General features: G+C 39.3%; 1 protein-coding gene across 4 annotated transcripts in view; it reads right to left on the bottom strand.

Annotated features, from left to right (window-relative positions):
* The window catches only part of RBMS1 (RNA binding motif single stranded interacting protein 1), a 144850-nt gene extending 126328 nt beyond the window's left edge, over positions 1–18522 (bottom strand). For 2 of the 4 annotated variants that reach the window (XM_050340145.1, XM_050340146.1), the window contains exon 1: positions 18109–18387. In XM_050340145.1, the coding sequence (XP_050196102.1) occupies positions 18109–18183 (75 nt within the window). In that variant the 5' untranslated portion in view covers positions 18184–18387. Of the gene's footprint in view, positions 1–18108 lie in introns of all 4 variants that reach the window. The other 2 variants (XM_050340144.1, XM_050340147.1) reach the window with 2 other exon arrangements.
* Positions 18523–18797: the final 275 nt, after the last annotated feature.

Below are 18797 nucleotides of genomic sequence, written 5' to 3'. Positions count from 1 at the left end.
CTGAGAACAAAAATATAGGACGTGTGCTTCTTCAGTGGTGAGTTGTTCTAAGAAGTGCAGACTGGGTGTGTGTAGGCAGACAATTATGAGACAAAGAACACTGCATTCCTAAACTTTAGTTCAGTTTAGGAAGAAAGTTCATTTATTGCTCAAAGGACATAATTTACAGTGTTCCAGGTTTCTATTATACAAGTGCTGCTGTATTTTATTTTCAGCTGGACAGTGAAACTTCACTGAAGAAATGGCCATTAGATTTCACACAAATGCATGGTCTTCATGTGAGATCCCTTTTTGGGGATGAGTACTGCAAGATGTGCTTTTTTTTAAATGGCTTTTAGTTTGCAACATAACACAAAACACGGTATAGTATTTCTCCAACACGGTATAGTATTTCTCCCCCACTATAAATGTCTAAAAATTTATGTGAAGTAAAGCACATTTTAATTTTTATTGATGTGCTTGTCAGAATCTAGACAATTCAGAGCTGTGGTAAAGACAGGCAAAACTTCAGACTTGATCTGCAGAGGTCAGATAGAACTTCAAATTTTTAACCACATGAATATTCTTAACTACATTAATAGGTTCAAATGATATTCCCATGATTAAGCATTTTAAGACTTGGGATGCAGAGCTGAAGGTTGTTAAAACTGACCGAAATAAAGTATTAGCAAAAAATAACATCTCTGTTGCAGCTGAGGTGTATATATAGGTCTTTCAACATTGAGATTAATGTGTTGCTCTGTTCTTTATCAGGTGTCCAATGAGCTTGACATTATCTCCCTAACATTTGAGATTTCCCTAATAGTACCCATTAGTCACAGGATACTGAAAGCACAGAATGCAACAAAGTTTTTAAAAAAGTAGTAACCTATCTTAAACCCAAGGATTATCTCAACTTATGCCTGATCTGTGTAGAGGACATTGAGGGTGCTTCAAGGATATAAAAAGTAATCACCAAGAAACTGTATCAATTGCCAAGTACCTTCCAGTCTGCCACAAACCCAGCTTCCAGAGACAATCCTCCTGACCACCAGGGCTCATATGAACAGAATATCAAGTAAAAGAACAAATATAAGAAAACCTGCTTTTTCTTTACTCTTTCTTTGATTTCAAATAAATATCCTTTTCTGTTTCCCACAAGAATTTGCTCTCTGCAGGTTTACCTGGATCCTCAGCAATTCCTTACAACAGCCAAAGTCAACAGAGAAGGATCTCCCCAAATATGCCAGCTGTTTAGCTGAAATCATGATCATCACCTGCCCTGGCACAACAACGTTCTAGGTGGGCAGTAGTATCATGGGAAGAAAACAAGATAGGTGGAGTCCAATACCCCTCACTAAACCTGACCAGTATGGAGCTTTGGCTTGCACTGGGAATGGATTCAGGAAAAATGAGTGGAGTTGATACTACAGAAGGAATGTTCACTTGAGGACAAAACAGCTTATTTGCACCTGCAAGGGTCTGGGCCACTGTGAGGATGAATAGTCAGGAAATTATTGTCCATCTCAGATGCACCACCAACAAAGATCACCAATTTAGTTTTTGTTCACGTTAGTTTTTTTTTAATAAAGGACCACTGAGAGCTTCTGTGCAGATGCCACTACTTAGTGATATTTGCTCCTTTCCTTGCTGAGTCAAGTCTGTATATTTGGAAATTATTGCTTAAAATCAGAAGTTTCAAACTTGATTGGAGTGAAAAAAAGAATAATGTAAAAAGAAATTAATAATAGATACAAACATAAAACACTAATAAATTAAGTCAACAAAAAAACCCTTTTTTCCCGAAGAAATTTTACTAAAATCCAATAAAGACCAGGAAATACAAACACAGATATTTAAATGCTTCATATATTTATGCTCCAATGCACCTCTAGAGAAAGAAAACATATATTGCTTACCCAGCATAGTGCTCTCTTTAACTAGAAAAATATTTAATTTCAAGTATTTCTAAAGTGTAATTTGATTCTCGTTCTTAGCTACATATCAGTCCTGGGATACATTCCACAGTTATGAAGTATTACCTTGAGAGATTTCATGCTTCCAAGCACATGGCCAATTTCTGCCCTGGGATGCAAATGCACAATTCTCTTTGAAGTCTGTAAGAGTCACAAAAGTAGAACATGCTGCACACTACACTGAGTTTTTTCTGTATTTAGCGTCAAGTTCTACTTGACGTTACTTATTTAATTCTGTTTCCCTCCAATTTTAATTGGAGGGCTACAACTGAGCTGAATTGGTCTCTCATGCCAACACTTAAAGTAATTAAATTAAGTCTATGCATACATCACTGTAAATGTGGTTTTTGTAAAGCTAACCAACTTTATTCTTCCGTGTAACAAAACTTTTTACTTATAAAACTCCTACTATTTAATTAAATATGTTAATATAATTATGATACATTTATGTGCTTGTGTTTTGCATTACTTCACATTCTAGAAACCTTTCAATTTAAAATTAAATCCAAGATACCTGTGTAATTTCCATACTTATAATTCTCAAGGAAGGAGACTTTGCAAAAAGTATGTAGAGAAATCTCATCTGTGTTTTACCAAGTGCTCTGCAGCCCAGTTCTGAATACTGCAGGCAGGCAAAATGCTCACTTTGTGAAGTGAATAAATATTCATTGTGCATTTATTTACTTCTGCTATTACTGGATTTAGTAATATAATTAAAACTAATAAAATTATTAATTAGAGGACAATACAGTTAAAAGAGTTTTAGATTACATGAGTTTAGCACATTGAGTCAGCTTAATTAAGTCTTGTCTATGTTTGGAAAATTACTGGAACCACTATGAAATAACCCCAGACAAGGATATGTAGATATGTGAACATCTATATGGGAATTTAACACACTCAGTAATTCCAGAAAAGTATTTCCTTATAAATTCCATTATATTTTTAAGTGCAGACAAGCTCTAAATCTTGTTAGCATCAATATTGTGTACCGTTGACAGCTTTTACTCTGTAACACTCCAATGTGTTTACTTCAGTATCATCAAACCTTTAAAGCTTCAGCCTGGAAAGAAGCAGGAACAGAAGCCTTGTGCATCCATTAACAGACTTAAATGTAACAACACCTACAAGCAATGCCATGACAAGGCAATCACCTTGCAGAATAAGAATGCCTTTCCTTGCTTAGCTGGCTTTGAAAGTGCATTAAGCTGTTTTGGACAAGGGTACTCTTTTTCAAGAAGAAAGCTCTGATCGCTTGAAACTATTTGGGGATAATTGTCCCAGAATACCTAATAAATCCTTATACCTGGCCTTCCACCAATGCTTGCTGTGCTAGTATTGTGCCCAATGCTTGCACTGCAGTACCTCTCAAGGATCCCTGCTGTCAGAATAAAGGAATTAGATGCCAAACACCATTCTCAGAGGATCACTGCACACAAGAGAAATGCAGGATGAAACTATATGCGCAAAAGTCTGGGATTATATAATTTTTGAGAACTAACATCACCAATATAACCCATGATTAAAAAAACCCACCAACAACAAAAAGAAACAAAACCAAAAGCTACAAAACTGAGACATTAAACATGAACAAAATAAAAAGGATCTTCTCTTATTTGGATGTAGTTATGGCTTCAGGACAACACAAGTGCAAAATGACTGTGACTTATTGGTGACTCCTTCTCCGTAAAACTGAAGCCCCTTCTTGGGCTATGTTGCTCCACAGAGGTAGACTGTAATGAAAAAAAAATACAAACTCTGTGCTACTCCTTTAGAATATCATGATCTCCACCATCTCCAAAGGTCATAGCACAGCTGAGAATGATTCTGACCATTTCATAAACAATATGAATTAAAATACACAGATCATCCTATCTCAGTTATAGAACTGCAAACACTATTCTGTGGTGATAACTTGAGCACTTCTAACCTGCTCTTGGTCCTGCTTTTCCCTAAAAATGATCTTGAAGCTCACTTCTCTGCTCAACAAATTAGTCTGGAATCTTAAGTCCTAACACAGAATCCACTCAAGGCTGGTAGGATGGACCTTAGCCTCTGAGCTGACATATGACCAGACACATAAGGGTTCTGGCATAGTACAAACAGCACAAGTGAACAATAAGAACTGTAATGTAAGAAAGCATGGTTTTCTATGTGTGAAGTTTAAAGACATGAAAATATGTCACTATAAATTCTAAGTTTCATTCTAGCTGATGTACTGCATAATTTCAACTGAACTCTATTTCCCAAGCATACTCTTCTGATTTTTCACATTGAGATGGGTGCCTTCCGGGTTTCTTTTCTGTTTAGCCACTTTTGCAAGGAGCAGTGTGTGATACAGCATAGTGATATTATGACTCCTAAGTGGATACTAACTCCATTTAGTCTTTGTTATATTGTATATTTTCTTCGATTCAGATTCATGCCACTCCTATCAGGATAAGAGAATTCCTGACATACAAAATACCAAAAAGAGTTGCAACATCACCATGTCACTTGAGAGTCTGTTCAGGAAGTTCTTGCATTTACTCTAGTTTCAGTGTAATAAGAAAACAGATGTATAATCTACAAGAAGTAAAAATAAATGGCAAACTCCTCAGTTCTGAGAAGTTTACCTCTGTAACTTTATCTACATTATCACAGCAGGGCTGCAGTAGCTAAGAGGCAGAGATGACTGCCACAATTGCCCCACGAGCATCTTTTGTCCTCTCACAATCTGTATAAAACAAGGCCTTTCCCAGAGGTCCTGCCTGTTCCCTGAAACTGTCCATTGTTTTTCTAAAAATAACCTTTCATTCTTGCTGAACTTTAGCAGTCCCCAAACTGCGTTCTTGCAGAATACTGTCTTCAATCTCCTTTTGTTGGAGATGCAATTCCCCATGGATGGCCTGGCAGATGGAGGTGTCTTCTTGTGCCATGTTCTGGCACACATGCCACAGCCTCTCCACTGAATTGGGCTTTTGCTCTTCTCTGCTCTTTTCACTTATTCTTTTTCCTTATCAGTTCTCTACAGCAATTTGCCTCTTTCATTATTAGTTTTCCCTCCATCTGGCTTTGTATTTTTCAGTTACTCTTTCCTCTTTTCCTATCTCAAATGACAACAGAAGGCTCAAGAGACAGGTCTATAGCCAGCTTTTAAGAGCCTGTTTAACCTACTTTCAGAGATAAGTTCAGTGCCTGGAGGCAGAGAAAGCAAACTGGATCAGCCCCATGGAACCATGGCCATTCTGTTCAAACCCACCACTCTCAAGACCAGGTGCCCTGGGTCTCAATGTGGGAGTAGGTAGTTCTTCTAAAGGTGCCTGTTGCTTCAGTGAAGCCAATATTATATAAAATTACAGAACCCAGACTACTTCTCTGTTGTTATCTCAATGGCATCCTGACATGACTTTCCTCTTTTCCAGGTGTTACTCCTATAAGCATCAATTATCAAAAGATTCTCACTAGAACTGTGAAATGTTTTTTCATTTCCAGATATGGCTCTCAGCCTCCTGCTCCCAGAAATCTCAGCTCAATCTCCTGACATCCTATAGTAATTAGGCAAGCCAGAGTTGCTCTGACTTGTGTACAACCCTGGATACCAGCAAGGCTTCTTTCCCCTGTCTCCAAGGCATCTAGAGGCTCCAGAATTCTGCTTTAAAGCTATATGCTGTCTGGTATGGTCTGGAGATTTTGCAGATCATTTAAACTGAAAAATGGGAGGCTGTAGTGAAACAAATAGTAAAATTAATACTATAATGTTTATTAGTGCTTGACATAAAAGTAAGATTCTGGTGCATGATTTTTCTGCAAAGACTAGATTATGTGGACATGTAAATTAGAGAACACATGGAGCTCAGTAACAGTGTCAAGAGAAGGACTAAGGTCTTAATTTATTAAAAAATCACAACTAGGGCCCATTTTACACATGAAGGCCTTCATTATATAGACAGCAAGCCAGAATATTTTATAAATAATACACACACATCCATATTTCATTAGATTGCCCAATATCCAAATTACTTGAAGCACAGGCTGTCTTGCAGTGTAGACAACACGCTTTCAAAGACCAAAGAATAACACTAACTACTCAATCAAGAAAACTGAATCAACTGTGAACATTTTCTTACAACTGGTGGGTAAATCTAAACTAGACTATACACCAAACACTTTTTAAAAATATGTGTATACAATCACCCCCAGTGCACTGGGATGTGCAGCATCCTCCCTTGGATGACAAAACCAGCACAATTTCCATCCACGAGAAAGATGGAATACATTTTGGAAGACAACACTCAAATAAATTCCTACTCTTAAAAAGGTGTGTCATGGAAATTCCAGGAGTTCTGTTGTTCAACATATAAATGTTTCTAAACTTCATATAAATATCAGTAAAGAGGACCCATTTATACTAACCTTGCCAGAGCTGAACAGAGTGTAAGTAAGCATGGAAAACGACCCATTATATTTCATGTGAGTAAAAAAAGGTATCTATAACTCATTTGTTAATTATTCAGTTATTCATCTGTCATAGAATTCCACTTTCAATTTTAAAAGAAGGAAACGGATAGCAAATATAAAATATGTGTAGTTGCTTTTCTGACTCTTTTGGGGGCAACATGGCAAAGAAAACTTCTGTTATTCTCCCTTCATTTTTACCATGGTATTTTGCTACTTCTCCCAGAAAGTAGCATGGCTACTTAACATGTAAGTGTTAGATGCTTGGTAACACTCTTCCCTACTCCCAGGCCCTCAACTAAACAAAAGTTCAAGAATAGCATTTAAAATCCCTAAGAGCAAAACTATCCCCAGTGCACAAATGTATCTTTCCCCCCCTTCTATATTTTTGTAAAAATCTGCACTTTTTTTTAATATTCAGATAGCCCAGTCATCATCAAGGTAAACACTCCACGATAAAGGAGAAAATAAAGACATATTCACTTGGGCAATTTCTTTTCTGTGACATAACTTGGAGTGACAACACTGCTGTCTCTGCAACTCTCTGGCCACAAAAGTCATTTTAAGGCCAACTTAATCCATTGCTGGGTCCCTAAATATATATTCTGGCATCTAACAAGAAACGTGATTTTCAGAATTAATGGACAACCATGATCAGATTATTTAGTTAGCAGTGTAAAAATGAACTGACATTTGGTGGGTTTTACATTTTTTTCTCATCTGGCTGACAACCATAGCTGTGATTTTATTTTTTTTTTTTTTAAGATCTAGTAGAAGCAGCATCTTTAAGATTAACTTTGGGATTTGGGAACATGTGAGTTCCTATTATTATACGTGCCATTGAAAATCCTTAGAAAAGCTGGGGGAGTAAGTACATAAAAGACACTGGAAAGAAGTGCTAATAAAAGCAGAGCAGGCTAAAGAAGCTGGGTGGGTGGGTTTGGAAGCCTTTCATGTATCCATAGTTTCTGCAGCTGATGAACTTACTGTAATTTGGAAGAAAAGTCATGTGAGATATAGCAAAACTGTCAGTGAAAAGCAAGAGGAACATGCTAATTCTTCCCATTTTTTCTCCTCGAAAGTCAGAACACTGCCTTCCTCAATACTCTGCTGTTCCTCCAAATAACGTCTGCTTAGAAAGAAATATTTATTTTGGGGTTAATTATTATTTTATTTAATTTTTAATCCATGTTCAAGACAAAAACTTATCAACACATTCAGATTTGATGCAGGAACAAGAAATGTCAGGCTAAAGAGGTGGTTTGGTATGAGAACGTATACAAGTCTGTCACAATTTACAGCATAATTTTGTAGCGCTATAATGTTCTGCCAGGAGAAAAACAAACAAATAGACAAACCTAAAACCTTAAATTTTAAGCAGCTTAAACAAGCTATTTGCTAAAATGGGATGAGGGAATTTGCATATATAACATGCATTATACAATCATGTTCTGTTAAACAGAAAAAGGGATTTCCTTCTATACCTTTCCTTTCCAAATTCCATAGCACAGCTTACAATGATGGAACATGGAAGGAACAGTAACAGTTTCTTCAAAGCCTCTTATAATGATGGATAGATACCAGGGCCTACCTTACAGAATTACACACTAGTTTGGAAAGAATTACTGGAGGTCACCTAGTCCAGCTGACCTCCAAGAGCAGGTTCAAATAGAGCAGGTTGATCGGGACCTTGTCCAGCTGAGTTTTTTTACCCTCTCCAAGAGATTCCAGAACATCTCTCAGCACCTGTTCAGGTTCTTGGCCACTCTTATGGTGAAAACAAAAAAAAAAGAATGTCTTCATTTCTAATTACAAATTTCTCAAGTCACAACTTGTGTCCATTGTGTTGCATCCTATTGCCTATTCCCTTCAATGATAAAACAACTTTTTCTGTAGACAAGAAGAGAGCAGTGGATGCTGCACTTGTGAAGGAGGAGTCCCTTGATAGGATATCAGCTGAGAACTCACTGGCTGAGGAGCAGCTCTGCTGGAACAGACCTGGGGGCTGTGGCAGACAGCAAGCCAAGCATAAGCACTCTCTGGCAGTAAGGTGTTCCTCCTGGGCTGCCTTCGGGTGAGGAAAGTGATTTTCCCTATTTGAAGGGCTCCATCTAGAATACCACATGCAGCTTTGGGCCCCCAGTAAATGACACTGATAACCCAGAGCAAGTTCAGTGGAGGGTGGGGCTGGGGGCTGGATCACATGCTCTCTGAAAAGCTGGGTTTGTTCAGGCCAGAGAAGCAAAGGCTTTGGTGGGAGTTAATAGCAGCTTTCCATTTATAGAATGGAAAATTCTGAGGAGGTTATCAAGGAGAAGGGACCAGGTTCTTACAGTGGTGCATGGCATGACTGTAAGTCAATGAGCCTAAGTCAAAACAAGAAAGGTTAAGACTGAACATAACCCCTTACGAAAGAAAATCGCTATTAGAATAGCTAGTATTGGAACAGTGCAGAGAGGCTGTGCACATCTCCATCCTTGGAGACTTTCAAGACCAGACTGAATAATGGCCTAAGCATCCTGGTCTGATCTTCTAGACGACCCTGATTTGAGCAGAAAACTGAATTAGAGAGCTCCTGACAATCCTTCCAACCTGAATTATCCTGTGATCCTATCCCTGTGCATCTTCAGTAAGTGTCTGGCTCCACCTTGTCTATACATTCTCATTTGATACATTTAGAGAGCAATTAGATCTCCCCTTAGGCTTCTTTTCTTAAAGCTGAATAAAGCTGTTTGTAGGTCCTGGGCATAAAACAGGGAAATATATATATTTCTTAGAAAAGGAAAAAAACTCACTGAAATACAGATGTGGAAAGGGTAGAGTACAACCTAAACATGAGTATACGATACAGTAAAAGGCCTGAGCAGTGAGAATAGTAAATTGGGGAAAGGAATTTGGGACTGAGAACAAAGAAACTGCTTCTATGATTCAGGATCCCTGTGTTCGGGGAAACTGGAATTTGACTACTCTTTGTCAATAATTCAGATGCACCAAAGAAACTACAAAGTCTAACCCTTTTTTCCACCTACCTGAAACAGTAAGAATCTGAATTTTTGGCTAACTGACTGGGTCAAAAGAAGAAGGAGGCATTCTGAAGTCTTTGACCCTGTTAAGAGAGATGTTTCTGCCTCCAAAACGTCCCTGTTTATTCTCCTCGCTTTAATGTGCCATTGTCAAATGCAAACGGTCACTAACCAGGAAAGCTACCCAGGGGAAACCAGAGGGTCACTGACACTATTCACGAAATTCAAAGTTTGTATCATAAACCCTTCTTTAATGTTTTTTCTAGGAGACAGAATGTTTTAGCTAGTACTTTTCCAAATGAGTCACTAACACCCTTAATTCTGCAACTGCTGCTAATTTGAAGTGCCAGCCTTCTCCCCTCTTTCCCCAGAATGAAATAAAATACCAATGTTGCACTGTGCTGAAAATGGAAAGTTAGATGTAACACTATGCTACAAGGCCTCTGGAAGTTCCATTTACTTTTTATTATTTCTCTCCTCCCGATACCTATATAGGCCTATACCTAACTTAAGCCCTCTCAGCAAATTATTTCACACTTACTTCCACAATCATTGGTCCTAAGAATGAAAGACAGACTCAAAAGGGTCTGTCCCTTAGCACACACTTAGTGAACCAACATCTAACACAATTTAAAACAATAAAAGATAAAGTCATAGAAAACTTATGTTAACAGTTATCAGCATATATGTGAAATCAACAGATTTTGGTAACCTCAGAGGTCAGTGGGCCAAGGCCCCAGAAAACCTTTTATTTAGAAAAGCTACACAACACCACTTTGTTGGACAAAAGTGAGGCCTCTGAAGATGTTCTTTTCTCAGAGACAACTTCACCCATAGCAATCCACATCTCCAACTCCTTAAGTATCACATTACTTGCTCCACTGTAAAAATGTATCGCAGGTGGGGGTTTTGGGGTTAGTTTTCAGCCAGACTGGTTTCTTGATTCAGCTCACTGACCGATCATACAAATGCTTGTGCCAGCACAGGGGAAGGGAGAGGAATGGGTTGCTGGGAGCAAGGGGGGAAGAAAAGATTGTCCTTTTTGGCTGCTGTGCATAGTTATGTAAAATTAAAGTGATTATGTAGCTATGGCCTGAGGGACAGAAGAGGTCACAGATACTACCACGGCCTATAAACTGCTGTAGAAATTGTGTCAGTGTGTGTTGCCAAGAGACAAGCAAGGGAATTCAGTTCTTAACCTGTTGTAAAATCCACAAAGTGAAGCCCATTCACTCTATCTCCCTACAAAAGATCAACACTTCCCTCTCCACACACAAGAGTCATACCAAACATTTTGAGTTCCATTTTGTACCAGTAAGCTCTGCTTATCTACCTGGAATGATTCTAAAGTACTTTTCATAGGCCTTACATGCATGCTGAGATTTCAGAAACTTAGCTTAAATATATTTTGAAATGTTTTCATCAAGTCAGAGCAATTGAGACTAAATGTGCTCTTATGACCTCAGACCATGAACAAGAGCACAGTGCTTAAAAGCCACCATGAAACAAGTGAGTCATGGTACCTGGTTATACTCAGGTCCAAGCTCTTTTTCTTCCTCAATTTTGCTATAACATAATTCAGCTTAGAACTTACTGAAATTACATTTAAATGCAGATCTCAGTATTTTCAGCTGAGGAAGACTAAGAAGATGTATGAAGTCAGATAATAATTATCACCTATTAGCCACAGTAAACATGACCTTAATCTGTTGAGTGTCTGTTTTGACTGAAATTGATTAAACTCAAAAGAGATTTTGTCAGCATGCTTTCCCAACATTTTTCACTTTTTTAGCAAAGCAGGCATTTTTCCAGTAGAAATAGTTGTGATCACTACTTTGCACAGGCCACAAAAGGTCTACACAATACAATGAAAAGAAGTATATAATTTTAGCTAAATCTAAGCATATAACCATTAATATGCTTACATTTAGATAACCTTAGATTTAATAACCTTAGATTTAGATAATATGCTTAGATAACGTAACAATAACCATTGGTATTCACTCCTGATTATGGAAGACTGAAATTGAAATATGTATCTGTACCAAGCTATAATTTCCTACTTATTACTACACCTTTGTTCAAACTTCTTTACTACTACCACAATCAAGTGTCCTTGATTAGGAATAGCAGCATCAATTACCTTTCTGAGTAAGAGTGATGCATCTACTATCAACATTCATAGCTCAAACTGTTGCTAGGACTTCACAGCAGCTGAAAAATCAAGTCCAAGTTGGGTTTTTTTTTATGTATATCCTGAATAGATATGTTTCTTAAAGATATTGTTTTATAGAATAATAGATATAGAAAACAATGCTTTACTACACTGTATTATTCTTCATTGGCAAATGTCAATAATTTTGCCTACCTTTGCTTTGTTCCTTCTACAATAGGTGGAAGCTTAGAAATTTGCTTTCATGAAATTTCATCCTTGAGATCTAAAGATTTATATTCTAACTAGAAGCTAAGTATTTTGAAGTATAGGGTTCCCTTTACAAATAAGTTTATGAATCTAAACAGCATGCTCAACTGTGGTTTAAAAAGAATAAGAAAAAACTACAGTCATTATAAAGAGTTTCACCTGAGTTTTGAAAAAAAACAAACATACTTTAAAGAACTATTTTATTCAAAGAAAATTAACTTCTCCCTCTACAAACTTACTGCACACCTTTCATGAGTGCCTTGGGATTGTGTGTTGAAGGTAAAGCTAGAAAATACACTAGTACAAATCAGACAGATTGAGTAATTCTGGTCTCTTACAGCTGTTGTCTACCTATTGGATATAAACTTCACAGACATGGCTTTGGAATAAACCAGGTGCCGGGGGGGGGGGGTGGTGTGTGTGTTAACAACCAAACACAGAAGAAAAAAGCACTGAATAAACATTCTATTTCAAGTTGTATATTGGTATATCACTTTTTTGTAAAAGTCAGTCCCTTTAAAACCATCACACTCAGGATCTGCTCATATGTCTGCACTAAAGTTACTACAGAATCAAGGAGAGGGACCAAGATTTTGTTGACATTTCTTAAATTACGCCAATCACACAGTATCAAATTAAGCGGCAAGCACAGTGAACTCTAGGGATGAGTTTAGTCTCAAACTTCTAGAAATTACAAAGTTAGTAAGAACCTGTAATTTTTACCATTAATTCAGTGGAGGAAATATTTTTTACTATGTCATTTGCAAAATCAGTCTCTAGTGCATGTATATTTATACCATTCCTCTCTCAACAGAGGTTGGATTAAGGGAGGAAAGTTGTGGCATTTTTATAACTCTTTTTAAAAGATTCCCTAGGAAAAAAACTACAAAATAAGCACATTATGGATGCCATTGCTACTTCTCCTTGATTTCAGCCCTGATCACACAATCTATAAGCACTCCCTAAGTTCTGCTCCTCTGAATTGAAGATTATGACCATCATGTCATTTCAGATCACCCCCAAATTAAGCATGGTCAGCATAACCCAAGCATAAATCAACATTACAGGAAATGTTGCTCATCTGAAAACAAAGGCAAAACTCATGTTGACTTCAATGAAGCCAGTCTTCAAGATGATGATGCTGTGAAGTGTGTCTACATTTCATGTTTCTTTATCAGTTACTTAAATAGTTACAATGATACATTAACACACATCCTTCTTGACACCACGCAAACATCCAGTTCTCCCAGCATGGAATATCTCGGTTTAAGCCTTCCTGAAGTCACTACCATTAACAAAACATCTGGTTACACCCTGCTTCTAGTGCATATTTACCCAGGTGGCTAATCTGATGCTAATTATCATGAAGGCTCTGAAACAGAATAGTTCAAAACCGGAGTAATTCCAGACAAGGAGGACAGACATTTGCAGAGCTTTGCATGAACTTTGCTCAACCCATTTCCAGAAAGGCTTTTGCATATTTAAGAATTATTCTAGTAAGAGTTTATAGAAATACTTTCTGAAGGGCGTATTTCTAGCTCACAGCAAGCCACCTGAACCAAACTTTAAAAGTAGCTATAACTGGGACAAGGATAGAGATGTCCCTCACAAAACAAGCCAGCTGGAACAACTACATAGAACAATCATCGTGACCAGTGGTCTTTCTGATGGATGGATGTAAACAGACACTCCCAGTTTTGGACTGGGATGTTGGAAAAAGAGAAAATGCTCTTTCTAGGTAATATTATTTATATCTCCCTATTTTATATCCCCTTGGTTGTACATTTTGTAGAGCTGGAGAAATTACTTTACCACCAGGCCTCTCAAGTTTTTCTTAAAATGGATAAATTTTACAATTCTTTTCTGTCCACAATATAGTATATTTTTTGGAAAGAATTCTTCAAGTAGTTGCATAATAAAATCCCAGCCTGGCTGGAATGGGAGAGAACACACTGAAGAGATTGAGGAGGTTTACAGGATCAGGTAACTGTGTGGAGACAAAAAGTTTGCTTGCAGCTAATCTGTGCTTTTTTTTTTTTTTTTTTGCCTTTTTTTTTGATGGATTTCTAACTCCAGGCAAGAACCAGAGAAATCACAATTATGGACAATTAATAGAAATTCCAAGAACACAGAGTGTGCAAATTATTTCTATCCAACCTTATAAACATGCACTATTTTACTGTAAACTTGTCCTTTACTATGTACAGATTTTGCAGTCATAGTGCATACAGAACAAGTAAAACTAAACTGTTCAGTAATCATCTATGCTGATTAAAATCAGCCCATAAGATAGTAAAACTTTTTAAAGGGTGACAGACTTGTGCTTCGTACAGAATGCAGTGCCAAGGTATACATTAGCAGCAAACAATTAGTAGGTCCAACCTCCTTTGCTTTAGAAGCATCTAAAGCAGAAGGTTCTATATCAGTCTATTAACTTCATACATTGACACAACTACAGATTATCCAGTGTCTCCTAATAATAAAATTTCATATCTGTTTTGTTCTTACTCTACCATCAACAGGTTTGGATAAAAATCTACAGTCCTGCCTGCAAACCTACACAAACTTCTAGTAATATTAGCTCCTCTGAGAGCTGCCAGGGTACCAGTTTTGTAGCTACCAAATTATAAAGTTCAAAGCCCACTCTAAGGTAATTTAGCAAGATTCCAGGATTTCGTTTCTTCGGTGTTGCTGCTACCAAATACCATACAAAATAAATACAATTCAGGTATCACGTAAGTATTATCTATGACTATTGAAAGCTTGCACTTCAGATAAACCATGCTATCTATAGGAAATGTTGCCATCTTCTACTAACTCTCTCTTATACAAAGAACTTTTCTTTATGATACAGAAGCCTGTTAGTGAAATTAGTCATATTGTCACATTATTCTCCAAGGGAAAAACCAGTAAAACAGCCAGTTATCACCATTTATTTGTAAACTGTTGTGTGCATCGTGACCCTGAATTCCATTTGATATTTTGGTAAAGGGAAACAAAGTATGGATTCACTCTTATTTCTTATTTGACCAAAGCAAACAAATTGTGGCCTAGAGATGTCTATATACATTTGTGTTTGTTTATGTGTACTTTGTATTGTTAAACTTTAAAATACTCTGCCTGGCACAGTCAGGGTTTACTCCTGGGCAGACAGGCCTTTAAGCATTAGTAAAAGACATACAGTCTTAATGAACATAATTTTCCAAAATGTTGAAATACAGAATCTCTCAATTACAAGTAAAACATTAAGTACGGAAATGAAATAAACTAAGTTGAAATTCAAAAAGCAAATGTTACAGAGACATTATTTAAAAAGTACCTAAAGCATTAGAATCATCCACTAAACTTGGAAAATATTTTTTATGCTCTCTGACAAGCCATAGAACGCTACAATATAGGAACTGTAATAAAACATACATTCATTAGAGGACACACAAAAATTTTACAGATATGTCAAACATATAATTTGTCAGAATAAACATTGTGGCAGTCCCAAAAATAAAGGTTTTACAAGCTTCAACTTAAAGCCATTTCAAACTATTTTCATTTTCAGAGTGATTTTTGTATTAAAAGCCTTACACCTTCTTCCAGTGGTAATTTTGTTCATTTAATTTAAGTCCATGGTTTCACTAATCTCTTTTGACGTTGAGCATCTTAAGACTAGGGGGAAGGAGGTGCTGAATCACAGCAAATGTTTATATTTCCTCCCGGAATATATCACTGAACCAGCTTGAATACTTCATGAATAAGACTATGAAGATCATAACAGGCAAACACAAAATCTGTTTTTATAATCTATAACATATTTGTAGCAATTAAAATAGTTGACCACATCAACATTTTAACCTAAAGAGCCATTAGGAATGTATGCAGTTTCTAATGAGTATTTTTGAGCTCTCCACAGAAAAAACTCCATCTTCAAGCAATTCCTGTCACCTCCTAATTACTGATTTGCAGTTTATTAGTCAGCAGATTTTCCATCGTTATTTAAATAAGAAGGAAAACTTCTAGTTTCAGAATCTCCTACCTCCCCCACTGTAATCACGTACCATTACCTATCATTCATTCAGTAAAGGCTATTCAATTCTATTATCATTCATCTTTAATAAAAAACAAAGATTTCTGCAGAATTACTGAAATAGTTCATGTAGTGAACAAGAGGCTGTTTTAGGGCCCAAAGAATGGAATAGCTGAAAACTATGAATTAAATTAATATTTCTACATGTTCAGAGAGGATCCAAAGTGAGAAGAATCCTTGTATTATTGGATTCTGCATACTTGAATATCAAAACTTACAGTTACTGGTCCTTTTATCTACACCAAGAAGACACCTTTCTTTGTTTATTTCTTTTATAAAATCAAGATCTATTGAAACAGGAAACTTTCACTGGATCCCAGATATTTCATTTCATGTGTGTACATCAAATGGCTGTGTGTTCTCTCTGCTGAAACAGAGCAATGTAATTTCAGGCTGTATCGTTTTATAGCAAAGACTACAAGAGGCTTTGAAGATATCATTGACTGTATTACAAATCAATATTAAATTATCTGTACAGGAAACATTTTCAAAAGATGGTCCACCATGCTTTCTCACAGGATCATGGATTTCTAGGATCATTCTCTACTAACTGCTGTAAGCTACTACAGTTTAACTCCCTCTTCAATTATTTATAGGTCAAAACAGCCAAACAACATTGCTTTGTATATATTCCACGTTATGTGCTTGGTTTGTAACTTACTATTGCCACACAAAACCGTGAAGGTAAAAGTCGCTGAATAAAACCATTTGTTTCATTTGAGAATATTTATGTAGTCATACAGCCAAGAGATGCAAAAGGCTGTCCTTTAAGCATTCTACTTTTCTTCAAAATAATGCATTCAAAAGATATATGTAAACAGTACTGAAGTGATTACTCTGCAGCACAATCTTTAAATGGCTATAGTCTGTTCTATTTAGCTTGATGTTGATTAGACATTTAAGAGATTAGTAATTTCAAATCACCTAAAGACCTTCATCACATTTCTATCAATTTCTGTGTACCTGAAAGCACATTTCAAAGCCTCCTCACTGCTGCCTTGTAAAACGTCTCATGACTGTCAAACTGAATTTATTTTTCAGCCAAGCAGTATAAAATACATTTCACAATACAGTAACACAAACACAATAAAAAGAAGAGCCTATCAAGTGTGTAGATAAAGGGAAGGGAATTCTTGTCCTGTCATTGCCAAAAAGGCAAGACGCTTCAATAGGAAAAAAAAAAATCACAACCAAACCCCACACCACGGTTATAACCTCTAAAAAAAGTTCACACATTGAAGCCTCATATGGGTCTGTTTTGATTTGTGAGGAGTGACACTGGTGGTTGGAAAAGCTTATGCTAAATGTTCCAGACAGCTGATGCAACCACCTCTGCATCTGCCAGTTTGCAGCATGATGCTTCTAGAGCAGTGGGGCTGGCTGCCCTTACAGACTTGAAGGAGAAAGGAAAAAAGGTGGAGATCCACCACCACAAGAACTGCTAACATCAATGTTCCTGCAAACAGCAACTACCCGTTTACAACATTAACCATCAGGAGCTGGACCTTTAATGCGTTTTTTAATCCAGTTTGAAAACTGCGAGGTGGCAGCTTACAAAGGTCCAACTCCACAGACAATGAGTATCCACCCGAGTCCAGCAGCTTCCCCAGTGCCCGTATTTAATTGGAATCACAGCCATCCCCATCGCGGCAGCAAGCACGCCCTGCCACCCCTCGGGATGTCACGGCACCCCCGCCGCAGGGTGGCTGAAGGACGGCCATGGCAGCCCCAGCCGGGCCCTGCCGCCTGAACTTCGGGTCCTCTCCCTGCGTTTCAGGGGCTGCACTGGGCGAAGGCAGCGGGAGCGGGGCCCGCAGCGCTCCGCTCTGTGCCGGGGTGGCAGAGGACGTGGTTGGGAAGGAGGAGACACGCCGAGAGCCCCGGGGAAGAGGAGGGACGGCCGGCGGGAGGGGGAAGGCGAGAGGGAAGGAGTCAGGTCGGAGACAGCACGGCCGGGAGCAAGGGGAAGGGGTGGGAGCCCGGTGGGGGCTCCCAGAGGCTCTCCCGGGGCGGCGGCGGGCGGCAGGAAGGGGCTGCCGCCTCTTTCCTGTCTCCGTCCCCCTAGTGCAACCTGACCGCTTCCCCCGGGCCGTGCCCCAGCCGCGGAGCCCCCGCCCGGGCTCGGCCCTGGCCGGCCGCCCGGAGCGGGGCCAGCCCCAGACCCGCCGCGCCGCCCGGCGTGCCGGACCCTACCTTCGCCTGCAGATACTGGGGGTAGTAGTAGGTGGTGTACTGGGGGTACATCTGCTGTTTCCACACTTTGCCCATGAAGCTGGAAATGTAGCCTGCAGTGCAGGGATGGGGGGGTACTTTGGGGGGCTCCAGCCGCCTCTCCGTCTCTCTCTCACTCCTGCCTCTTCCTCTCCGGCGGCGGCGGAGGCTCCTGCTCCTCGGCCGAGCCCAGACCTTCCTCCTCCTCCACCCAAAAGCCACAGCGGAGCGGTGGCGGGGGCAGGCACTCTCGCTCTCTCCCCGGGAGTTCCTGCCAAGTCCCCGCCCGGCCGGGCCGAGCAGGAGCAGGAGCAGCAGCGGCAGCGGAGCGGCGGCGCGGGGAGCGCTCAGGGCCGGCGCGGCGGCGGCGGCGGTGCCAGGCGGTGGGGCAGGGCTGGCGGAGGGGCGGGGGGAAAGGGGCCGAGGGGAGGCGCTTAGCCCCTCTCCGAGCCCGGGGCGAACCCCTGCCCCGGTGCGGCAGCGGGTCAGCTACCCAGGGTGAGGGTTGCTGCTTGGCTCAAGGGCCGCTCCAGCAGCGGCGAGAGCTGCGGTGCCCGGCAGGAGCGAAGCGGGGGTTTCCACGTTCTGGAGAAGGAGAAGGAGGAGGAGGGCTGCAGTGGCCGCATCGCGCACGGCTCAGCTCTGACCTAATTAGCCGGGTTGTGCTTTGT

This window comes from Myiozetetes cayanensis, unplaced genomic scaffold, assembly GCF_022539395.1.
Source record: "Myiozetetes cayanensis isolate MyiCay16 unplaced genomic scaffold, myiCay2020 scf9, whole genome shotgun sequence".
Classification (NCBI taxonomy): Eukaryota; Metazoa; Chordata; class Aves; order Passeriformes; family Tyrannidae; genus Myiozetetes; species Myiozetetes cayanensis.
Note: the sequence above shows the minus strand (reverse complement) of the source record. Positions and strands in the feature narration are given on the sequence as shown.